The 23,841-nt window shown below is 47.2% G+C and overlaps 2 protein-coding genes across 3 annotated transcripts in view; one reads left to right on the forward strand and one right to left on the reverse strand.

The window, feature by feature from the left end:
* The window catches only part of LOC133141452 (zinc metalloproteinase-disintegrin-like batroxstatin-1), a 17,399-nt gene extending 14,425 nt beyond the window's left edge, over window positions 1-2,974 (forward strand). The window contains exons 16-20 of the mRNA XM_061262025.1: window positions 67-223; window positions 1,455-1,535; window positions 1,926-2,019; window positions 2,372-2,483; window positions 2,848-2,974. Coding sequence (XP_061118009.1) covers window positions 67-223; window positions 1,455-1,535; window positions 1,926-2,019; window positions 2,372-2,483; window positions 2,848-2,974 — 571 coding nt within the window. The remainder of the gene's footprint in view (window positions 1-66; window positions 224-1,454; window positions 1,536-1,925; window positions 2,020-2,371; window positions 2,484-2,847) is intronic.
* A 2,183-nt stretch (window positions 2,975-5,157) lies between these two features.
* ppp3ccb (protein phosphatase 3, catalytic subunit, gamma isozyme, b) overlaps window positions 5,158-23,841 on the reverse strand; it is a 34,410-nt gene continuing 15,726 nt past the window's right edge. Inside the window, exons 3-14 of one of the 2 annotated variants that reach the window (XM_061262501.1) lie at window positions 23,403-23,527; window positions 21,141-21,252; window positions 17,919-18,064; window positions 17,549-17,688; window positions 17,369-17,446; window positions 15,190-15,284; window positions 14,466-14,591; window positions 14,102-14,179; window positions 13,321-13,405; window positions 12,990-13,087; window positions 10,129-10,155; window positions 5,158-8,354 (exon numbers count right to left, since the gene is read on the reverse strand). In XM_061262501.1, the coding sequence (XP_061118485.1) occupies window positions 8,185-8,354; window positions 10,129-10,155; window positions 12,990-13,087; window positions 13,321-13,405; window positions 14,102-14,179; window positions 14,466-14,591; window positions 15,190-15,284; window positions 17,369-17,446; window positions 17,549-17,688; window positions 17,919-18,064; window positions 21,141-21,252; window positions 23,403-23,527 (1,280 nt within the window). In that variant the 3' untranslated portion in view covers window positions 5,158-8,184. The remainder of the gene's footprint in view (window positions 8,355-10,128; window positions 10,156-12,989; window positions 13,088-13,320; window positions 13,406-14,101; window positions 14,180-14,465; window positions 14,592-15,189; window positions 15,285-17,368; window positions 17,447-17,548; window positions 17,689-17,918; window positions 18,065-21,140; window positions 21,253-23,402; window positions 23,528-23,841) is intronic. The other variant, XM_061262502.1, reaches the window with a different exon arrangement.

The following is a 23,841-nucleotide window of genomic DNA, read 5'->3' on the forward strand; positions in this document are numbered from 1 at the left end:
AGTATTCACAGCTCTAGTGCAGTATGGCTGGCACAGTTGACGATGAAACTGCTTCTTTTCACTAAGGGATGTGAGGTGTGGGAAATTGTTCTGCACCGAGGGCAACAAGGAACCCAGCTCCGGCCAGGCGGCAGAGTTTTCTGACTGCAGAACCACGTTTAACACAGACCAGAGCAAGGAGCAGGGCCTGGTGGATGGAGGGACTCGCTGTGGGGAAGGACTGGTGAGGGTGGAACATTTAGGGACTGTACAGGGCAGGGCTGCCCGACCCCGAGCTGTACAGTCCTGTAGGTTTTCACTAACTTGCACACCTGCTTCTACCAATTAGCAGCTCAACTCAAGGGGCTCTTTCCAATGGCTTATTTTTACCTGCTTGCATCCTTTCCTTGCTCCATAGCTCTACCCAAGGTAAAGAAGCAAGGAAAGGAGAAATACAAAATTGCTCTTTCAAAGGTCGGATTCAGGCTATGTCAATTACAGACCCAGCCGATGAGGAGAGGTAGACCCACAGATTGATCATTTTAAGCCTCCTGAAAAAAATACTTCTGCAAAGGATTCACTCCTGTTTCCTTGCTCATGCATCCTTCGGGAACCTCCGAGCTCCTTCAAGTAGCATTTCACGGGTTGGAATTTCCTTTAATATTGCTGGGTATGCTGAGGACAAAGTAGAAAAGGAAAGCTAAAACAAGCATGAGCCCTTGCAGTGTTGGATGAGGTGTGCTTTGTTGGGGTTGGAGTGAAGACATACAGGATCGTAGATCTTCAGAGACAGGGTTAGGCAGCCCTGCTCTTGCTGTTGAACGGGGTGTGCTTTGTTAGGGTTGGAGTGAAGACATACAGGATCGTAGATCTCCGGAGACAGGGTTAGGCAGCCCTGCTCTCGCTGTTGAATGAGGTGTACTTTGTTGGGGTTGGAGTGAATATCTACAGGATGGTAGATCTCCAGGAACAGGGTTGGGCAGCCCTGCTCTAGCTGTTGAATGAGGTCTGCTTTGTTCGGGTTGGAGTGAATATCTACAGGATGGTAGATCTCCAGGAACAGGGTTGGGCAGCCCTGCTCTAGCTGTTGAATGAGGTCTGCTTTGTTCGGGTTGGAGTGAATATCTACAGGATGGTAGATCTCCAGGAACAGGGTTGGGCAGCCCTGCTCTAGCTGTTGAATGAGGTCTGCTTTGTTCGGGTTGGAGTGAATATCTACAGGATGGTAGATCTCCAGCAACAGGGCTAGGAAGCCTAATAACAGGAACCTATGGGGCCACCAGGGGGCCTATCCAAGTAATTTACTCAGTGTGCAATACTGTTCAGCTGTCTGGTACTGGATCCTAACTGTGAGACCATTAGGCCAGCATGCTACTGGTCACTGTGTGTCAATTTTACAGAAAAGAAAAAACCCTCAGAAAAATGCATATAAAACCATTATCTTTTCAGTGACCATTGCTCATTCCTGCCCTCAGGTCTGCAATGATAACCAGTGTGTGGACCTGGAAATGGCCTACAGAGCAACCAACTGCTCAGCAAAGTGCAAAGGCCACGCGGTAAGCAGAGAGAACGATGAGGGACAGACACACAGGCAGACACAACATTCACAGAACACAGTACATCCTATACCAGCGCCTTTACCTCTAACGCACTCACAGCAAGCTCACACTCACCCCTCAATGACATCACAGCAACCACACACTCACCCCTCAATGACATCACAGCAACCACACACTCACCCCTCAATGACATCACAGCAACCACACACTCACCCCTCAATGACATCACAGCAACCACACACTCACCCCTCAATGACATCACAGCAACCACACTGACTTCATAGCAACCATACACTGACCCCGCAGTAACATCACAGCCACCACAGTCCCCACAATGACATCACAACCACACTGACCCCAGGCTGACTTCAGTGTCGGTTCCCTCAGGTGTGCAATCACCAGTCGCAGTGTCAGTGTGAGCCTGGCTGGATACCCCCGGACTGCCAGGCTCTGTACGACAGCGACCAGGCAGTGTCTGCAGGTAGGGAGGGGTCACACGGGCTGATTTGGGCATAGTCAGCCAAAACAAAGGGACGGGTCCTCCACACCCAGAGCATAGTTACATATGAGTCACCCACACCCAGAGCATAGTAACATCTGGGTCCCCCACACCCAGAGCATAGTTACATACGGGTCCTCCACACCCAGAGCATAGTTACATACGGGTCCTCCACACCCAGAGCATAGTGGCACGGGTCCCCCACACCCAGAGCATAGTAACATACGGGTCCCCCACACCCAGAGCACAGTGGCATGGCTCCCCCACACCCAGAGCATAGTGGCCTGGGTCCCCCACACCCAGAGCTCCCTGATGACCTTACATCTCTCTCTAGGAACGGTCATCGCCATCGTCATAGGAACTGGCACCACCTTAGTGCTCCTGCTCGCCCTGAGCGGAATGGCGGTTCTCCTCAAACGCAGACAGAAGCTCTCCAAGCCCCCCAGGTACTGTCTGCACTCACAGACGGATGTCTGTGTAACTGAAAGTTTCCTGAGAGCAAACCAGTGTGGAGTAGTGCCATATGAGCTGATAACTGAAGATGTACTGAGTGCATGTGTGTATCGGTAAAACTTAAATTTTCTGAACCTGTTTCAAGAAGTTAAATAATATTAACCCCTTTGAAAAGTAGGTCTATACTCTAGCTGACTGGAGTGCTTTTTGCTAAGGACAACGACCACAGTCTATGTAGGGTGAGACTAGAATGTTCATGAACTATCTATCAGTCTATAAACTGGCCTTTACACCTTAAGGGTTAACATAGAATGTTAAGAACATCCACTCACAGGGAGACTGTCTCTTCTCTTCTAGATTCCCACCACAGATGGAGAAGGATCTTGGTCAGAATAACCCAGCTTTCCCTGTCGAAATCTACTCGGTGTATCAAAACCAAACCCTCACAAACATGGCCTATCCAAATTACCCACAGGTGAAATAAACCTGAACTGCACTCACCGCACTGACCAGTATGGCACATGTTCTGCATGGGTCATACAACCACGTGGCTTCACAATTCAGTCATCCAATCACGTGGTTTCTTCGCACACTTCACAGAAGGCCCCAGCCTCAGCAACAGCCCGGTAACCACTGGTGGCCAATCACAATCCTGCTGCTGTTTGTTTTAGAACAGCTGTTGACCAATAAGGTTGCCAGACAGCTCCTTCACAACTCCCCACGACAGTCTGCACACTTCACTCCAATTGATTGAGATGACCCATGGGGCAGGCCAAGAGGACAATGGGTCAAAGGTCAACTCCAAGGACGGCGTGGGTTCCATACATCAGTGCTGAAATCCCGTTACGGTCTTATCCTGATTGGCCGATTCTAAGAAACAACTTTTTTATTCAACTTGGGTTAAGCAAAATGGCTTCCTCTGCTACCTTGATTGGAACAAAAAACCTCCCCTCATACAGGAGAAGGCCACAGGGCATCAAGCTCCAATGGGAATCGTTCATTTGGACGCATCTTTAAGGGGCTCCTCAAAATGACATCGCTGTGAAAAGTGGAAATCTCAATCACTCCTTTTCCCAACATATCGGAGATAAAAGGTTTTTTGCTATTGTTTAGGTTGGATGTGATTTTTTCTCCAGGTGCACTACATGGTGCTACACCACAGGCAACACTGCAGCATGGGGTCAAATGTTAGCTTGACAACATTCCACTGGAATATTAAAAAAGGGTTTAAGTCTGCTTTCATTACTGCCAGGAAGGACTTAGGCCCCTTTTCCTCTGAGCCGTTGAACAATGAGCCGTGATCCTTCAGCTAAAATCTAGACGTCATGCAATTGGGTTAGGACTAGTGGGGACATTCTGAACAGCCAAAAGAGCTAATAAATTAATACAGCCTGGATTACAATGGATTATTTACCTCAGAAGTGGAAGGGGGGCATTTTATGGCATTGCCTGGATCAAATTTTTTAAATAAAAGTTATAGAAGACCAAGAGAATGGTGTGTTACATAACAGACATTCCAAGGTTAATGTGCACCACTGTTGTTAAAAACAGACAATTCCTAACAGCCTAATTTATTAAAGCTCACCTCATTCAACCACATAAAGAAATACAAAAAATAAAATATAACTTTCGATACTGACATTTCCGAGCTATTACACTAAAAGGCAATTTAAAAATAAAAATATATTCCCTCTCACTCCAATCAGCATTATTATTATTTTATAAACTTCATATTGATGTGAATTGCAATAAAACATTTTTTACATGTGCAAATACTTGTTCTCGTCTTTGTTGATTAGAAATTCTAGAGTCCGTTGACACTTTTTAAACTGAACCCCACTCCATTGGGCAGGGCACACCCACAAATTCTGCAGACAAACCACAATGTCAGCTCCCACTGCAACCTTACTCAAGCCAGTTCCTGTCGGTAACAAGCTCTCTCATAATATGCAACAGTTAATATATAAAATGGATGCTATTTGTAGGAAAAACACTGTTGGCCACTGCAGTAGCCTTTAGCCACTATCAGCAGCTGTCAGCTTCATCAGTAGGAGGACAGACTGTATCAAGAACAGCAAATTAGGCTAATGGAATGTCCTCGCTCCTTCAAACTTCAGTTCAAAGCCACGATCATTTATGCGTCACGCTTTAGGAAAAACTACAGTAGTTCCGCAATGGATTCACATGTTTCCACACAAGAAAGGAAAGTTCTGGAGTTACTTAAATGTTCCTTCTATAAGATAGAAGTAGGAGTTAACTGGTTGGAATGTTCATACAGAGGTGGATGTGTCAATAATGTGATGTCAAATGTCTCTGGTGCTATGGAAAATAAGTGTGATGGTTGCATAAAAAAAGACAAATTAAGACGCTTTCTGTTTTGTATTTCTTTTTTTACCTTTTTTTTTTTTTTTTGAGTGAAACATCTAAATAAATGAAGATTCCCAGGCTTTGCAATACAAGTACTTGACCAAAAACCATTTTCATTTCTTTTTTTTTCTTTTTTTACAGCTATTAAGAAAATCTTAATAAACATTTCCTGTACATTCTGTGCGATATGATTGGAAACTTTAACAGAAGTCAGAAATGATCATAGCCCCCCCCCACCCGACAGGTCCCTGCACCCCCATCCTCAAACCAGCCCCACCCGCACCCTCCCTCCCCAACACACACACACTAAAGCGCATTTTCCTCTTAAATGTAACCTGCAGGATGAGTCCGCCCTGTAGAGCCCATTTTCTACAGTACAGAGAGGGCACCCTGCAACAACACAAATATAGAATCCAAAGGGGGGAAAAAAATAAGAAAGAAAATCATTCTGGACTGCCCCTGGAGTCCAACCCCCCCCCCCCCCCCCGGATGAACCCTCCCCTTTTACCCATGAAGCAACAGATTACCATGGTTACTACACAATGAGCTGTGCCCATGAGTAAAGGTCCATCCACACCAACAACGATAACTATAAATGTGTCGTTTCAAAAATCGCTTGCTCAAGTGGATGCCGGAGTTGACACCACAACTATAACGACAACGAGAGTGAGGAACGATATCGTTGGGATCACTTTGAGAGATTTTTTTTTTTCCAACCGCAAGAATGATAAAACACCGACAGCCAATCAAAATCCATTCGAATTTACAGGGCGTCACGTTCAAAATGGTAGATGAGTAAATAGCCGGGAGACTATTTAAATAAGGTTATCGTTCAGCAGTGTGGATGCTCAGATTGTCGTGGTTATAGTTATGCTTATAGTTATGGTTATATTATAGGTATAGTTGTTGGTGTGTATGGGCCATAAGAACCAGCAGAGCGACTGCAGAACTCTGTCAACCAATCCAACGTGCCCAGCAGGACGAGGACAGTTCTTTGGCTTCATGTTCGCTCTGTACCCGCATACATTCAACCGTCACCTCTCAGGCCACAAGCCTGACAAAGCCACTCCGTATCTACACCCCACGACGGGTGTGCCCAATTTAGGACACCTATTACTACCCAGACCAGACCCTGGTCGAATACATCATTGTTTTTGATTCAAATTCCTTTTTTGTGCTTGATGGACCTTTCCTGGTGCAACTGAGCCAACCAAGAAGACCAGAAGGTGAGGTTTGCACTTTTTGAGAGTATTTCATAGGTTTCCACACAAGCTTGGATGAGCTCATTCAACCGTGGGAAAGTATTTGGATCCAAAACAGTCACGTTTTTCACCCAGGTCTGTTCCAAACACAATGAGTCTTCTCGTGATACTGCCTGGCAGTCTGTTTCCCCCCACCTCAGTGATCGGGTGGGGCACTACTCTACTTGGCATGAAGGGTGGTGCGCATGCTCGCCCAGGGCGACTGACGTAGCTTTCCCTTCCTACGTCGGCCATTTTACAGTGGATTCGCTCGATGAGCGCGTTTTCGTAGGACAAGAACCGAAAGACGAAGGATCGCTACAAATGAATAACCGTCGAGTGTCCCTTCCTGACGTCTATCCACAGAACCCACCCGTTTGCAGCCGGACCCAAACCCTGAGCGCCCCAGATCCAGAGAACAGTTCTCCCGACTGTCCGCATCCTGCAATACAGCTGTGATACAGCAGGAAGTACGCCGCTCTGCCCGTTTACCTCCCAGGAAGTGCCAGCGCTGCTTCAGGGACAGGTCAGTGCTGGAGGCTTGTTTTTCTGCCTCGCCATCTCAGCTGGTGCGTGGCGAGCACTCTGGCACAAAATGGCTGCCGTTGCATAACCCAGGTGTGTGCTGCACATTGGTGGTGGTTGAGGCGAGATTCCGCCTCATCACGCTTTGAGTCTGATATACACGCTATAGAACTGCGATTATCCATCCATCTTTACAGTGTGAGACTCCCACCCATCTAGAACAGAGCTGTGATTGGGCAGCATGGAGTGAAACAATTTTACAGTAAAAGAACAGAAAAGAACAGACAGATAGTTGCAGTTATATACCGCTTTTCTCACATTCAAAGAGCTTTACAGTGATGAGGGGGAAACTCGCCGCAACCACCACCAATGTGCTGCACACACCTGGGTTATGCAACGGCAGCCATTTTGTGCCAGAGTGCTCACCACACACCAGCTGAGATGTAGGAGAACGGAAAAGTTCCCTCCACTGCCTGGTGAATACTGTTATCTCTCCAAAAATACCCTTCTCACTCCCAGGGAGGCATCAGACGTCGTGCTAGGCTGAGGTGCCCTGGATTCGGCATACTTTAACGCTTCCCGCCAAAACAGTGGGGGAAGGAAGTCCACCGGCTGCATTCAGTCTAGAAATACTGTGGGGACACGGTGGAAAATGACCAAGAAAATACAGTATCAACGGGATTAAAGCGATTACAGTACAGAAACCAACACACGTAAAAATTAGCCTCAATGTGAGCAGCCTGTGGGCAGCAGTGGATGGGTAAGCAAGGGCTGGAACTTAAATTTGGAGGGAGAACACGCGGGTCCACGTGCTTCTGCAAAGCCAAGAGGCCACAAATACCAATCATTACAAGCTCAAGTACAGACAGATATAACGGGGCTAGAAAAAAGAAAATAAAACTAACCAAAAAACATAAATTCTTACATTTAGGGACAAGGGAGCATTCGTTGGTAACGTGTAACATGTATACCTGTATCGAACATAAAGCAGTGGTAAATTAGTCTAAAACCTTCCAACGTATGCCAACATGACCCATGCAATTACTTTAATGCCTTTGCAAAAAAAAAATTTCATTAAACAATATTCCGTGCTCATTATTTTCCTCTTCCCGTTACTCTTCGTCCTTTGCTTCCCTTACGGACTTGCCTCCCAACACCTTTAACTCCAGCTTCTGAACCAAAGAAATGCGTGTGTAACATTAATCTCCTACATCAGTTCAGTTCTACAAAGATGAGATCGTCGATGGATACTGTTGCCATGGTTTTCCTTCGGGCCCCCCCTCCCCCCATATATATTTATGTACATATTTAGATATACCATTTTATTCATTTACTCCCAGCTATTACATACAGATATTAAAGTGTTATTATAGCTCAATAAATAAATAAAAATGATGATCGGTTTTGTTTGGGGGCATTTTGCTGTGGTTGGTCTGGTGTCGTTTTGGGCTGTTTCGTGCTTCCCACGGCAGTGCAGCAGGACTCCAGCAGAGGGCTGTTAGGAGCGAATGAGAGCGGAGGTGGTCGTGGCTCTGGGGGAGGGGGGGGCTAGGGGGGGGCTCTACGCCTGTGCATTGGTCCCGTTGTTGTCGGGAGCGATGGCGGTGTTGATGGACAGGCCGTCCGGCTGCTTGGCGTCCTTGCGAGGGGGCATCCTCTCGTTGATCCGGTCCAGCCCGCGCGCCTCCTCGAAACTCTGGATCTTGTGCTGGGGGTTGAAGCCTTGGATGGCTGAGATAGAGATAGAGAGAGTTCAAACTTCAATAATGAAATAATTCAATAATTAAGAGTTAAATATACTCGGGGAGAATATGGAATGTGGAACAACTTATGTGGCTTCCTGTGATGAAATGAAGGACAACCAGTAAGACACCACCTGTATTGTTAGTGCCTATTGTTATCGTTACTGTCCTGATTAGTGTCATTTAGAAATTCATGTAGATTGTCTGTAGATTTGGTTATTTATTATTTATGTATTCATTTTTATATACATGCAGAGAGAGTGAGAGAGGAGGCGGAAGGGAGAGGAGGATGGAGAGAAAGGGAGGGAGAGAGACAAAGAGGAGGAGAGAAAGAGCGAGAGAGAGCGAGAGCAAGAGTGAGAGATAGAGAGAGAGTGAGAGATAGAGCGAGAGCAAGAGTGAGAGACAGAGAGAGAGCGAGAGTGAGAGAGTGAAGTGAGAGGGAGGGAGTGAGACAGGAGGGGGAAGGGAGAGGGGGGGAGAAGAGTGCAGGAGAAACTCGACGAGACAGCAGCAAACATGTCATCACAGGAAAGCCAGCACACACTGGTGACTCTCTGCCTCTGCAGACAGGTAACATTTTTGTGCTGTAAAAACACAGGTCCACTTACATGAGAGGGGTTGCCATGGAAGCGAGGGAAAATTAGGGAAATTTTCAGAAAAAGATATTTACATTCACTTCATTACGCCTCCACAAAGCAGCACTGCAACCAGTGTTTCCACTACATTTAAACAGCTGCGTCAGACGGCTGCTACGAGATTCGCACCGCTGCTGAATGCCATAGAAATAATCTGGGTGTCATGGTTACCGAGCAGAGCACTGCTGTGGCATGCAAGATCTACCCCCCCCCCCCCCCCCCCCCAACATACACTAAAGCTAAATCTGTATTTTGCAGTAGCATCCGCCATCCAACAGCATCACAGTAGCCTATGTGTGCTGCTAGCTATGGGAAAACGGTTATCAAACTGGTTAAAATGACACAACTGAACACATTTCTGCAAGTTTGGGAAGTTGAATCTAATGGATTATAGAATGTAGCTAGCTAGGTGAACGCGAAGGCCTCTGGCCAACAACTAGTTAATTTAGCAGCTTGACTCTCTCGGCAGCAGAAGTGAAAGTATGCTGGTACGGTCCTGTAGCCTACGCCGTACAAACAAAAGATGTTCCAGGGGTTGGTTTACCAGAAAGAAAAAAAAAACCCTCCCATTTCTAAGGCAGAGAAAATAAAGTTCATGCAAAGGACGTTATGCTTCATGCTAAGGTCGTAGTTACATTAATGCAGTTAAAAGGTAACTGTGCCATAGCCTACATTTACAAACCATCTATGGTATTCCACTCCATATTCTGTAGCTTAAGCTGCTGGAGGCTAGCCACCGCTGCTAAAGACATTTCTAGTGGAAACACTGGTAACTGCACATTAGGTTTCAGCCCAAAACAAAAAGACAAAAATAATATCTTCACATCAACAAAACAAAAAAGAAATAAAACACACAAAAACAAAAATGGAAGCATATTGGATACACACACACAGGGTTAACGGAAACACACACACACACACACATACAAGGTTAACGGACACCACACACACACACACACACACACACACACACACACACACACACACACACACACACACACACACACACACACACACACACACACACACACACAGGTTTAACGGTGACACAAACACAGGGTTAACAAGGACACACACATAAGGTTAAAGGACACAGGACACACACACACACAGCGTTGTTCGTACCTCTAGCCTCTGCTGCCTCTGCGGTGGCTGTGAGTGTGAGTAGTACAGCCATTAGAGCCATGCCCGAAAATGACAGAGAAACAGCCAGTCACGTTATCAATGCATTTACACAGAGAAACAGCCAGTCACGTTATCAATGCATTTACACAGAGAAACAGCCAGTCACCTCATCAATGCAGTTACACAGAGAAACAGCCAGTCACCTCATCAATGCAGTTACACAGAGAAACAGCCAGTCACATTATCAATCCAGTTACACAGAGAAACAGCCAGTCACGCTATCAATGCAGTTACATAGAGAAACAGCCAATCACGCCATCAATGTATTAGTTAGAGAAACAGGCAGTCACTTTATCAATGCAGTAACACAGAGAAATGGCCAATCACATCATCAATGTAGTAGTCACACAGAGAAACAACCAGTCACATTAATGCAGTTACAGAGAAACAGACAGTCATGTTATCAATGCAGTTACAAACATCCCCCCCCCCCCTTCCTCAACCCCAACCCTCTGCCCAAACCCCACCCCCGTCTCCCCAAACCCCACCCCTTTCTACACAACACACCACCCCCTCCTCAGAAACCCCACCGACAGTCATGCATGTGCAGGTTAAAGGTCAAACAGTGCTCCTGGTGCATGCACCACCAGGTGAAAAAGCGTGTGTGTGAAAACCTACTGTGAAATTCTGGAAAACACGATTTAAGCACAGTGGGAAAAAAACTTAAATAAAAATGGTGAAATTAAAATGTGTGCCATTTCTCAAGAGCAGTTTCACATGCAATCTGAGTGTGGTCTACATATAAGTTAAGTGCACAGCTCAAAAAAAAACAACAACATTGTCATAATTGCCTAATGCACCAAAAATTTTTATGGTTTAGTTGCAGCGAGAAAATTAGCCAGCTCTGCCGGTAAAATAGCTTTTGACAGGAAAGAGCTCACTCCAGTAAAGAGGAAGCTGATTGGCGGTTCTGTGAGTGACAGAGTGAGATGGTGTTAGAGAGCAGAGGACACACACACACACACACACACACACACACACACACACACACACACACACACACACACACACACACACACACACACACTCGCAGAGCTGGAACAGCCCTGCTGTGTGTGCTAGCGGAGTATGCAACATTCTGAACACTAGCACTTATACGGTGTACGCTGTGCGCTGTATGCTGTGTGTAGGCGATGTACAGTACCTGTCAAAAATTCAGACACACCTCTTTCCTCTTGCCTCTTTCTGCTTTTTCCTATTAATGTTTTATTTCCTCTGTTTGTAATCAAACAATTAATATGTGGTGAAAGCGCAGATTCTCAGCTTTTATTAAAGGGTATTTTTGTACATATTGGTTTCACCATGTAGTATCTACAATACTTTTTATTACATTATTGGAATTTGGAATTATCCAGAGCAACGTTAGACTAAGCAGGAAACAATCCTCCCCTGGAGCAATGCAGGGTTAAGGGCCTTGCTCAAGGGCCCAATGGATCTTATTTTGGCTACACCGGGATTAGAACCACCGACCTTGCGTGTCCCAGTCATTTACCTTAACCACTACGCTACATTTACCTTGACCACTACGCTACAGGCCGCCCCATTGGAATAGCCCCGCATTCCAATGTTTGAGAGAAATTAACAATGTAGAAAAGGGCAAGGTGCATCCAAACTTTTGACTGGTACTGTATGCTGTGTGTCATTGCTGTACACTGAGCAGTGTATGCTAGCACAGTATGCAGTGCACTGTATTTTGTATGCCAACACTGCACGCTGTGTGCTGCATGTTGTATGTAAGCGCTGTGCACTATCACTGTTCATTAATGATGTATGCTGTGTGCAATGCGCGCTGCATGTAGTATGTTAGCACTGTGTACTGTACGCTAGCGCTGTACGCTGTATGTGGTGTGCTGTACGCTAGTGCTGTACGCTGTATGTGGTGTGCTGTACACTAGCGCTGTACGCTGTATGTGGTGTGCTGTAGACTAGCACTGTACGCTGTATGTGGTGTGCTGTACACTAGCACTGTACGCTGTATGTGGTGTGCTGCACACTAGCACTGTACGCTGTATGTGGTGTGCTGTACACTAGCACTGTACACTGTATGTGGTGTGCTGTATGCTAGTGCTGTACACTGTATGTGGTGTGCTGTACGCTAGCGCTGCACGCTGTATGTGGTGTGCTGTACGCTAGCGCTGTACGCTGTATGGGGTGTGCTGTACACTAGCACTGTACGCTGTATGTGGTGTACTGTACACTAGCACTGTACGCTGTCTGTGGTGTACTGTACACTAGCACTGTACGCTGTATGTGGTGTGCTGTACGCTGTATGGGGTGTGCTGTACACTAGCACTGTGTGTTGTACGTTAACAATGTATGTGATGTGCTGTATAGGTAGTGCTGTAGGCTGTGTGTTGTTCTCTAGCACTGTTCGCAGTGTTCTGTCAGGTGTGTGCTGTACACTAGAGTGGTATACACGCTGGTGCTATGGGCTGTACACTAGAATTCCAGTTGGCTGAGTGTGAGTGTGTGTGCTTATGTGTAGTAACAGTGTGTGTGTGGGTGCATAGTGACAGTGCATGTGTGTGTGTGTGTAGGTGCATAGTGACAGTGTGTGTGTGTGTGTGTGTGTGTGTGTAGTGACAGAGCGAGCGAGCGTGTGTGTGTGTGTGTGTGTGTGTGTGTGCGCGTGTGTATGTGCGTGTGTGTGTAGTGACAGAGCGAGTGTGTGTGTGTGCGTGTGTAGTGACAGAGCGAGTGTGTGTGTGTGTGTGTGTGTGCGCGTGTGTGTGTGCGTGTGTGTGTGTGTGTGCGTGTGTGTGTGTGCGTGCGTGCGTGTTGAGTGACAGGGCCATACTCACCGCTCTGAAGAGTCTGCCGCCCCCCTGACAGCACGCCCAGCGGCAGGGTCCCTGTGGGAGTTAACCCCTTCAGCTGCAGCACGCTCTCGTTCTCCTCTCTACAGAAAAATATACAAACAAAAACACACACAAAACACAAACATTAGCACAAACAAAAACACATATAAACACACACATAAAACACACATATAAACAAACACAATATACAAACAAAAACACAAACATTAAACACAAACAAAAACATGTATAAACACACACATAAAACACACATATAAACAAACACGATGAGAAACAGGATATTTAGGGCACACGCAGACGGGTGTGCTCTCACCGTAACACAGAGAACACTCTGGCCATCTTGCCGATGGCGCGGATCTTGTTCCGGATCACCTCCTTCCGCACGGCTGGGGTCCCACCTGGCACAGAGATCAATCGTGAGTGTGTGAGTGTGTGAGTGTGTGAGTGTGTGAGTGTGTGAGTGAGTGAGTGAGTGGAGAATGGCCATTGAATTGTTTTGGGTCCTTAAAATGAATTTTCCTCCAGGACCTAAAATAAACCACTGGAAAGGTATACAAGATGGGACCTTTAAAGGAGGGCAGTGTACCAGCAGACTTGTACATATCAGTTTAAAAATTGAAAACCTCCCACCCCATCTTGCTTTTAACCTTTAGTGAGTGGTTGTCCTGTAAGCAGGAAGTAAAGACACCCAGAGTTATCGGAGTGTGAACCGAACAGATGTTCCACAAATTCGAAAACAAGCTGGCGCGGGCTGCACAGGCACTGCGGTTGTGGTCCGAGGGTGTGGGGGTGTGGGGGTGTGGGGGGGGGTGCTGTATGCTGATAACAGAATTACACAGCATGCAACTTATCCTATTTAGCCCCTTCAGCGACAAGCCCAAAATGGAAGTGGCTCCACCCAAATTCCAAGGGGTTTGGGCTTTGGTCAAGAACATTTTTTAGGGGCTCAAAATAACAGTACTGCAGTGATTTTGACTGAAAATGCATACGGTCGAGAACACTCTTGGGATTGTACAGCAGGCACGCTCGGTGCTGAAAGGGTTGGAGTGTGCGGTCGGGGTGCGGAGCGTGCGGGCCCGGAGAGCCGGCCTCACCTTCACAGGTGTCGTCGCCCTCGGACATGAGCTCGTCGTCCGAGCAGATGTTCAGAACGTTCACCAGCATCTCCGTCACTGTGGGACAGACGGACAGAGGGACGGACGGACAGAGGTCAGACACATCGCTCTACCACCGCCTGTTGTCGTTATAGTTGTGGTGTCGACTCCACCATCCAGCTAGAACGATTTTTAAAACGGCATTCTCATTTTATCGTTATATAGTTATCGTTCTTGCTGTGGATGGGCCTTTACTCCAGACCAGAAGACCAAATTATACACACGACTCAATAACCCCGAACCCCACAAGCTCATCCCTCTCCCTCTCTCTTTTACAGTCACTATCTCTCCTTCCCTCTCTCACCTTTCTCTCCCACGAAGGGCAGGGACCAGGTGAACACGTCCATGAAGTTAGGGAGCCAGTACGGGTGAGGGGAGCAGTTAAACTGGCGGATGTTCATCACGTTATTCTCGTACTTCAACACTGCAGCTGAGAGAGAGAGAGAGAGAGAGAGAGAGAGAGAGAACACCGGTGTAAACACTCCTCTGTGACACACAGGGCTGATGGGTAATCTGAGACACACAGGGCTGATGGGTAATCTGTGAGAGACAGGTCTGATGGGTAATCTGAGAGACACAGGCCTGATGGGTAATCTGTGACACACAGGGCTGATGGGTAATCTGTGACACACAGGGCTGATGGGTAATCTGTGACACACAGGGCTGATGGGTAATCTGTGACACACAGGGCTGATGGGTAATCTGAGAGACACAGGCCTGATGGGTAATCTGTGACACACAGGGCTGATGGGTAATCTGTGACACACAGGGCTGATGGGTAATCTGAGACACACAGGGCTGATGGGTAATCTGTGACACACAGGGCTGATGGGTAATCTGTGACACACAGGGCTGATGGGTAATCTGTGACACACAGGGCTGATGGGTAATCTGTGACACACAGGGCTGATGGGTAATCTGTGACACACAGGGCTGATGGGTAATCTGTGACACACAGGGCTGATGGGTAATCTGTGACACACAGGGCTGATGGGTAATCTGTGACACACAGGGCTGATGGGCCTCACCTTTGTTGTTGTAGACATCCAAGTAGTTTGGTGCTGAAAAGATTGTGATTAATGAGGGGAAACCTGTGGTCTGACTCTTTCTGTACATGCGGTACCTGCACAGGGGCGGGGGGGGGAGAGGGAGAGAGAGGGACAGAGAGAGAGAGAGAGAGAGAGAGAGAGAGAGGTGAGGCAAGAGTCTGCAGTCCATTCACACAGACATTTATTTACAAATTTGAGATACAGACCGTACAGTTCACTAAAGTAATGGAAGCAGAGATTCGAACACTGAGAGCGCTCAGACACGCAGAGCTCACACTCACACTCACACTCACACTCACACTCACACTCACACTCACACTCACACTCACACTCACACTCACACTCACACTCACACACACGGCTCAGACACACACACGGCTCAGACACACACACGGCTCAGACACACACACACACACACACAGGTCAGACACACACACACACACACACACACACACACACACACACACAGAGAGGTCAGACACACACACAGAGGTCAAACACACACACAGAGAGGGCAGATACACACACACACACAGAGGTCAGACACACACACACAGAGGTCAGACACACACACACACACACACACACACAGAGGTCAGAGACACACACACACACACACACACACACACACACACACACACACACACACACACACACACACAAGGGTCAGCCACACACAGAGAGAGGTCAGACGCACACACAGAGAGGTCAGACGCACACACAGAGAGAGGTCAGACGCACACACAGAGAGGTCACACGCGCGCACACACACACACACACACACACACACACACACACACACAGAGGTCAGACACACACACACACACAGAGGTCAGACACACACACACACACAGAGGTCAGACACACACAGAGATGTCAGACACACACAGAGAGGTCACACACACACACACACACACAGAGGTCACACACACACACACACAGAGAGGTCACACACACACACACACACACACACACACACACACACACAGAGGTCACACACACACACACACCGAGCGCTCAGACACACACACACACACAGAGCTCACACACACACAGAGCGCTCAGACACAGACACACACACACACACACACACACACACACACACACACACACACACACACACACACACACACACAGAGGTCAGACACACACACACAGAGGTCAGACACACACACACACACACACACACACACACACACACACAGAGGTCAGACACACACACACACACAGAGGTCAGACACACACACACAGAGGTCAGACACACACACACACACACACAGAGGTCAGACACACACACACACACACACAGAGGTCAGACACACACACAGAGAGGTCAGACACACAGAGAGGTCAGACACACAGAGAGGTCAGACACACACAGAGAGGTCAGACGCACACACAGAGAGGTCAGACGCACACACAGAGAGGTCAGACGCACACACAGAGAGGTCAGACGCACACACAGAGAGGTCAGACGCACACACAGAGAGGTCAGACGCACACACAGAGAGGTCAGACACACAGAGAGAGGTCAGACACACACAGAGAGAGGTCAGACACACACAGAGAGGTCGGTCACACACACACACACACACACACACACACACAGAGGTCAGACACACACACACACAGAGGTCAGACACACACAGAGAGGTCACACACACACAGAGAGGTCACACACACACAGAGAGGTCACACACACACAGAGAGGTCACACACACACAGAGGTCACACACACACAGAGGTCACACACACACAGAGAGGTCACACACACACAGAGAGGTCACACACACACACACAGAGGTCACACACACACACACAGAGAGGTCACACACACACACACACACACACACAGAGGTCACACACACACACACACACACACACACACACACACACACACACACACACACCGAGCGCTCAGACACACACGCACACACAGAGCTCACACACACACAGAGCGCTCAGACACAGACACACACACACACACACACACACACACACACACACACAGACACACACACACACACACACACACACACACACACACAGAGCTCACGCTCTCTCTCACACACACACACACACACACACACACACACACACACACACACACACACAGAGCTTTGTAGCTCAGACACACAGAGAGCTCAAATGCACTCACCCCGCATCCTGGGCTTCATGGGCTCTTATTACTGATAACAAGTTATTATTCAGCAGGAAGTCGCATACTGCCGGGTAACTGTAGAGAGGGAGAGAGAGAGAGAGAGAGAGAGGGGGAGATGAGAGGGGGAGCCAGAGTGGGTGGAAGGGAAGGGGCGAAGGAGAGGTGGACAGAGCGTACCTGTAGAAGTAGGAGCAGCCACGCACGCTGTTGTGGCTGAAGTGTTCTGCGGTCTTCTCGCTGCCGTAGTCCTCCCCCGGGTCGGACCACAGGAGGTCACACATGGGCCCGAAGGCTGGCGGCTCCTTAAACCTGTCCAACTGGAGAGAGTCACGGCGGTAAGGGACGCTGCTCCAAGCAACAGAGACCCTTACTTTTCTGACGTCGTCTAAGGAGCAGATTCTTACTTCCCTGCTGATGTCATCAAAGCAGACGTGACTCTTACTTTCTGATGTCGTCTGACCAGCAATGACTTACTTTCCTGATGTCGTCTCTAAGCAACAGATTTTCAGTTTCATGCTGATGTCGTCTAAGCAGACGTGACTCTTACTTTCCTGATGTCGTCTAAGCAGCTGACTTCGGGGGACAGACCGCCATGGACACACAGGAACTGCTGATTTAGGAGGGCGGCGAGGGGCAGGCAGTCGAACGCATCCATACAGGCATCATAGACGCGCTCCGAATACTTTATTTTACCTGCAGGAAGAACAGACAGCAATCAGCACTGCCATTGGTCAGCTCTCAGATTAGCTGAGTAAAGAACACAACCCTATTGCATGGAAGGGAAGTACAAGTAAAAAGTTTAAAGAAGTCAGGGAAGAATTGAGTAGCACTTGAGTCATATATGGTTTATTTTTATATACCTTTGCTGGTCTTTAGGAAACAATGGTTCCAAGTAATTTGCTCACATGATAATAAAATAGCAGTTACAGCAAGCTGGATCTGTGATGGGACTGTGATGGGACCCGAACAGTGTGAGACAACACTGGACTATTGCTTCTATTTATTAATGTCTATGACGTAATCAATCATCCCTCCTCCCCTCCCCTCTGTGCTCACATGCTCCACCGCAAGACAGGCCAAAGGATGGTGTTGCCATACACTAAGAATGCGGACATCCTTATACAAAACACTACACCCCCACCCTCCCTCAGAATACAACCAGCAGCAAATTTCTGCTCCAACAGATTTCTATTCTCAGAGGAATGTTTTTATCTTGAATCTCTCGAAAAAAATAGATTATATCTCAAGGGACCATAAAGGTTAAACTGAAATAAAAACCCCAGATGAATTTCCAAAACCACAAGTTCATCTCCCTCACTCTCTCTTTCTCTCCATGTCTCTCCCCTCTTCATTCTCTATCTCTCTCAAATTCAAATGCAAAGTGCTTTATTGGCATGACATGGCAAGGAACGTGAATGAACATGGGAGTCTGGGGATCCTTCCCCAGGAAATATCGACACAGATTTCCCTAAATTCTACAATTATATTCTATTCATTACATATTAAAATGTTTTGAGCACAACATTGACATTTGAGTTGAGTGTGAGTCAATGCTATAATGAACTTATAGGATGTTTTGTTTGGTCTAAGTTTAGCATGCCCCTACTATGCTATAATAACCCAGAATACATGGGGTTTTTTTTGTTTCCATTGAAGATCAAAATATTATTTTAGAAAAGTATTTATTTTTTTACATTATAGAGAAGCTCAAAATTGTCTTGTGAATGTCATGGGCTATCAGTCCTGGCATCCATAACTTCAGGTTACACTTAACATTTTAGCGCTCTGATTCCAACTAATATGTGTCAACACAGCGTAACAAATAATGTACGTTTTCATTATCACACTGTACCTACAATGTTAATCCAAACCATATCCCTAGGTATTGAATTTTTATGCAGTCGTTTGACAATCAGTAAATTCAATACATGTTGCACTGTACCTAGTGTTGGCATTTCAGGCTGCTAAGGGGACTGCCCCACCTTACATACAATCCTTAATCACTCCCTACTCCCCAGCTAGACCACTCCGGTCTGCCAGCTCTGGTCGCCTTATGGTTCCCTCTCTACGGGCACCTGGCGGTCGAGCTGCACATTCACGCCTGTTTTCCATTCTGGTTCCTCAGTGGTGGAATGACTTGCTTACCACTGTCAGGACAGCAGAATCCCTCCCCCTATTTCGACGCAGACTCAAAACACACCTTTTCAAACTCTACCTTAGTCCTCCCTCCTGATTTCCCCCGCCCCCCCCCCTTTCTGATATCCCTATCCTTGTCTAACCCAAAAAAAAAAAACAAGAAAAAAAAAATTGCACTTATGATGATGACTATATGTTTAGAACAGCATTCCATGTGTATTTTACTAGTTATGGATGTGACGCTTTGACTAATGGTAGAACCTATGCACTTGTAAGTCGCTTTGGATTAAAAGTGTCTGCCAAATGACAAAAATGTAAATGTAAATGTAAATAATTGCACATTAACAGAGCCCTGTAAATAAAATAAATCAACAGAGTACCAGATGGAAATTGGTTATATTCCAATGGTTATAATGGCAAATATAGTGGATACATAAATATATAATTTATAACTAACACGTAAGGTTCGTATTTTATTACACAAACAGGAAAAACAAACAAGATATTGTTGTTGCATTCATGTGTCCTGTAAGGAAATATAAATCCTCGTATTCAGAAAGAGCATTTTTAACTTCCTGAAACTTTATCCTCATAACAGAGTGAAATAAGGCCTGATCGAAATGTACACCTGGTTTTGAAACGCAACTGCGGTTTTATGGTCGGTCATTTCCTCATACATTATATTTGAGAATGGCAAGTCTCTACTGCCTGACAAAAAAACAAAACAAATGTAGGTTCAGAAATAATAGTTAAAATTATAGAGCAGTTTCACAGAAATATGAAGTCAACATGCCAGCGTGAATGGCAAAGTGACTATCGTTGCTTGAGTGTAGAGGAAATTAATACATGATGAAAACGTTTTTATGAATCTCGTGGGTCATTGATTTGGGTCTGAAAACATGCATTTCCGTTTCAGGATGGAAGACATTAAGACATATTTTGTGCTCTCTCTATCTCTCTCGATCTTTCTCTAGAAGCCGCAGTTTCACACTGGAAGCAGGAAGGGTGATGTCTACAGTGGTGGGGGGGATGCTGCCACAGTAATTTCAAGGGCTGATAGTAATTACACAATTCTACTAAATGTCTGAAGTTTAAGTACATCACACACATACACTCACACTCCTCTAGAAAGAGAATTACACCTCTCTCTCTCACACGTAATCACATTCCTGTTTGAAGGTGAAGCACCACTATTGCACACAGACACAGAGTCACACACACACAGACAAACAGACAGTCACACAGACTCACACACACAGACAGAGTCACGCACACACAGACAAACAGACAGAGTCACGCACACACAGACAAACAGACAGTCACGCACACACAGACAAACAGACAGTCACACAGACTCACACACACAGACAGAGTCACGCACACACAGACAAACAGACAGAGTCACGCACACACAGACAAACAGACAGTCACGCACACACAGACAAACAGACAGAGTCACGCACACACAGACAAACAGACAGTCACGCACACACAGACAAACAGACAGAGTCACACAGACACAGACAGACACAGACACAGACTCTCACACAGACACAGACTCTCACACTCACACACACACACACATACACACACACACACACACACACACACACGCGCGCACACACATACTCACACTCCTGTTTGAAGGTGAAGTACTCTGTGAGATGTCGGCACTCGTGGTTCCCTCTGAGCAGGAAGAGTGTGGTGGGATGGTTGATCTTCAGGGTCCACAGGTACAGAACACACTGTGAGAGAGAGGGGGAGGGAGAGGGAGAGAGAGAGAGAGAGAGAGAGAGGGGGGAGGGGGGAGAGGAAGATGGGAGGTGGGTTAGAGCATGCAGGGTGGGTCCTCTTTATTAATCAAATCAAACCGTGATTATGAAGCCACAAAAAACAGACAATACATTTCTGCACACTTCAGTTGCTGCCATCACTGCCCCAGCCTGCACCCTGCCTCCACAAGCCGGACAGAAGAAGCAGCGAGCTTAGGGCCGAGAACAGTCCCTCTCTTTCTTCACTTTCACCCCTCCATCCATCCATCACTCTGCTAGAGACCCATTTTCTCATCTCTCCAAAACTCCCAGGCTTACAATTCTTGGCAAATTCCAGTCGTTCTGTTCTTGGTGTTGATGAGAGGGTTACACCTGCAAGGGTAGCCTCTGACTGGGTCTTCCGCACACGCTGCCTCTTAAGAACCGTTTGATTCGTACAAAGGTACAAAAGGTACAAAAACACCCAATTTGACACAACAGTCCCAATACTTCTGCATCTAACCCGACATATGATGATAACACTAAACTCATTCTGAAAAATGTGAACTGGCCCGCCCATGAATTGGGCGGTTTATTTGCCGTCTGTTGGATGCGAACAGAGGAGACCCGTCCACACCAAGAACGATAACTATAACATTCTAACTCAAATGAACGGCTACACCGCGACTATGGCGACAACAGTGACCAAATTATCTTGGAAGGACTTTCAGGGTGATTCTTTACAACTGCATGACATCGACAGCCAATCAAAATCCAACCAAATTTAATAGTCCTCTGCTCAGTCTAATCAATTGTAAGCAGCTTTGGATGAAAGCGTCAGCTAAATAATTGTAAAGTAGCCTCCTCGTAAGTAGAGCAGGCCAGACAGGGCCAATGCTCTAAGGCTCCACGTTCTAATGGCTGTAGGCCCAGGCGTGTGTGTGCTGGACACAGACAGAGCAGTGTTGTAACACTGTTAGTGTGTGAACGCACCTTTAAAGCGCATTCAAGATGGAGGTGTCAAAACCACCAGCCGAGGAGAAATACTCTGACCTTGAGGCAGGCCGCTGTTAGCTCTGCCCTCGGCCATATGACCCAGTCAGCACACATTCCTCAGCCTGATATGGGCAATGTAAGCCGGTAACACTGGGGTTGGCTGAAAGAGCCTTTATCAGATTCATACTCTGTAAAAGGAGGCCTCGTGTTCATAACCACACTATCACACCCCCCTCCAGTATACCCTCTCTTTCTCTTTCACTATCCTGCACCCTCCTTTCCTCTCTCATCCACTATCCTGGTCCCTCTCTCTCTCTCTCACCCCATTATCCTGCTCCCACTCCCTGGGCTCAACAGTACATTTTTCCTGTATATGAGAGTAAAAATATATGTAGCCGATTTATATCTGTGCTTGCACGGGTGTGAATTGCACATTGGGGTACCATAGTAACGGCTACATCAGTGCAACTCAACCTGCGGAAGGCAGCTCTTTAATGACTAATTGCACCTCATCAGTCTTGCATTAAAAAAAACCTTACAAAGAGTATTTCAATGCAGCAGTAGCTTCCTTCATTTCCAATAGTCACTACTGGTAAATTTCAGTTAGTGTAGAGCCCTGCCCTGCATGTGTGGGGGCGTAGGAGGGAACACCACCCCCCAGAGGGCTTAAAGGGCTGGGTCCTGACATTTTGGCCTCTCCCACGGTCTCCTATGATCCCGGGGGGGGGGCTCCGAGACTTCTGAGGGGCCAGGGACCCCCATGTGGGGGCTCAGAGAGAGGGGCCGCAGTGAAACAGGGGCTCAGAGACTTCAATCATAAACACTGCCACCCCTCTGGCGCCCCCACTGGCAGAGACAGGTACTGCGTCTCTGACTGAGGCGAGACACAGGGAACATGCATACGCGCACACACTCATACTCCTGTTTGAAGGTGAAGAATCACTCACTCTCATACACACGCACGGACGCACGCACACTCCTGTTTGAAGGTGAAGAATCACTCACACAGACACACACAGACACAGACACACTCCTGTTTGAAGGTGAAGAATCACTCACACACACAGACACACAGACAAACACACAGACACTCCTGTTTGAAGGTGAGGACCACTCTCTCTCTCTTTCTCTCTCACGCACACACTCACCTCAATACTGAAGTATCCCCGGTCCACATAATCTCCCAGAAACAGATAGCGCGTGTTGTTGGGGGACCCGCCCACCTCAAAGAGCTTCATCAGATCGAAGAACTGCCCATGGACATCTCCACACACTGGGGAGAGGAAGCAGTGATCACTCATCAGAACCAATCACCGTGCCCGTAGACATCCCCACACACCAATCACAGTGCCCGTAGGCATCCCCACACAACAATCACAGTGCCCGTAGACATCCCCACACACCAATCACAGTGCCCGTAGACATCCCCACACACCAATCACAGTGCCCGTAGACATCCCCACACAACAATCACAGTGCCCGTAGACATCACCACACACCAATCATAGTGCCTGTAGACATCCCCACACACCAATCATAGTGCCTGTAGACATCACCACACACCAATCACAGTGCCTGTAGACATCA

The sequence above is a fragment of the Conger conger genome, chromosome 12 (assembly GCF_963514075.1).
Source record: "Conger conger chromosome 12, fConCon1.1, whole genome shotgun sequence".
NCBI classification, from domain to species: domain Eukaryota; kingdom Metazoa; phylum Chordata; class Actinopteri; order Anguilliformes; family Congridae; genus Conger; species Conger conger.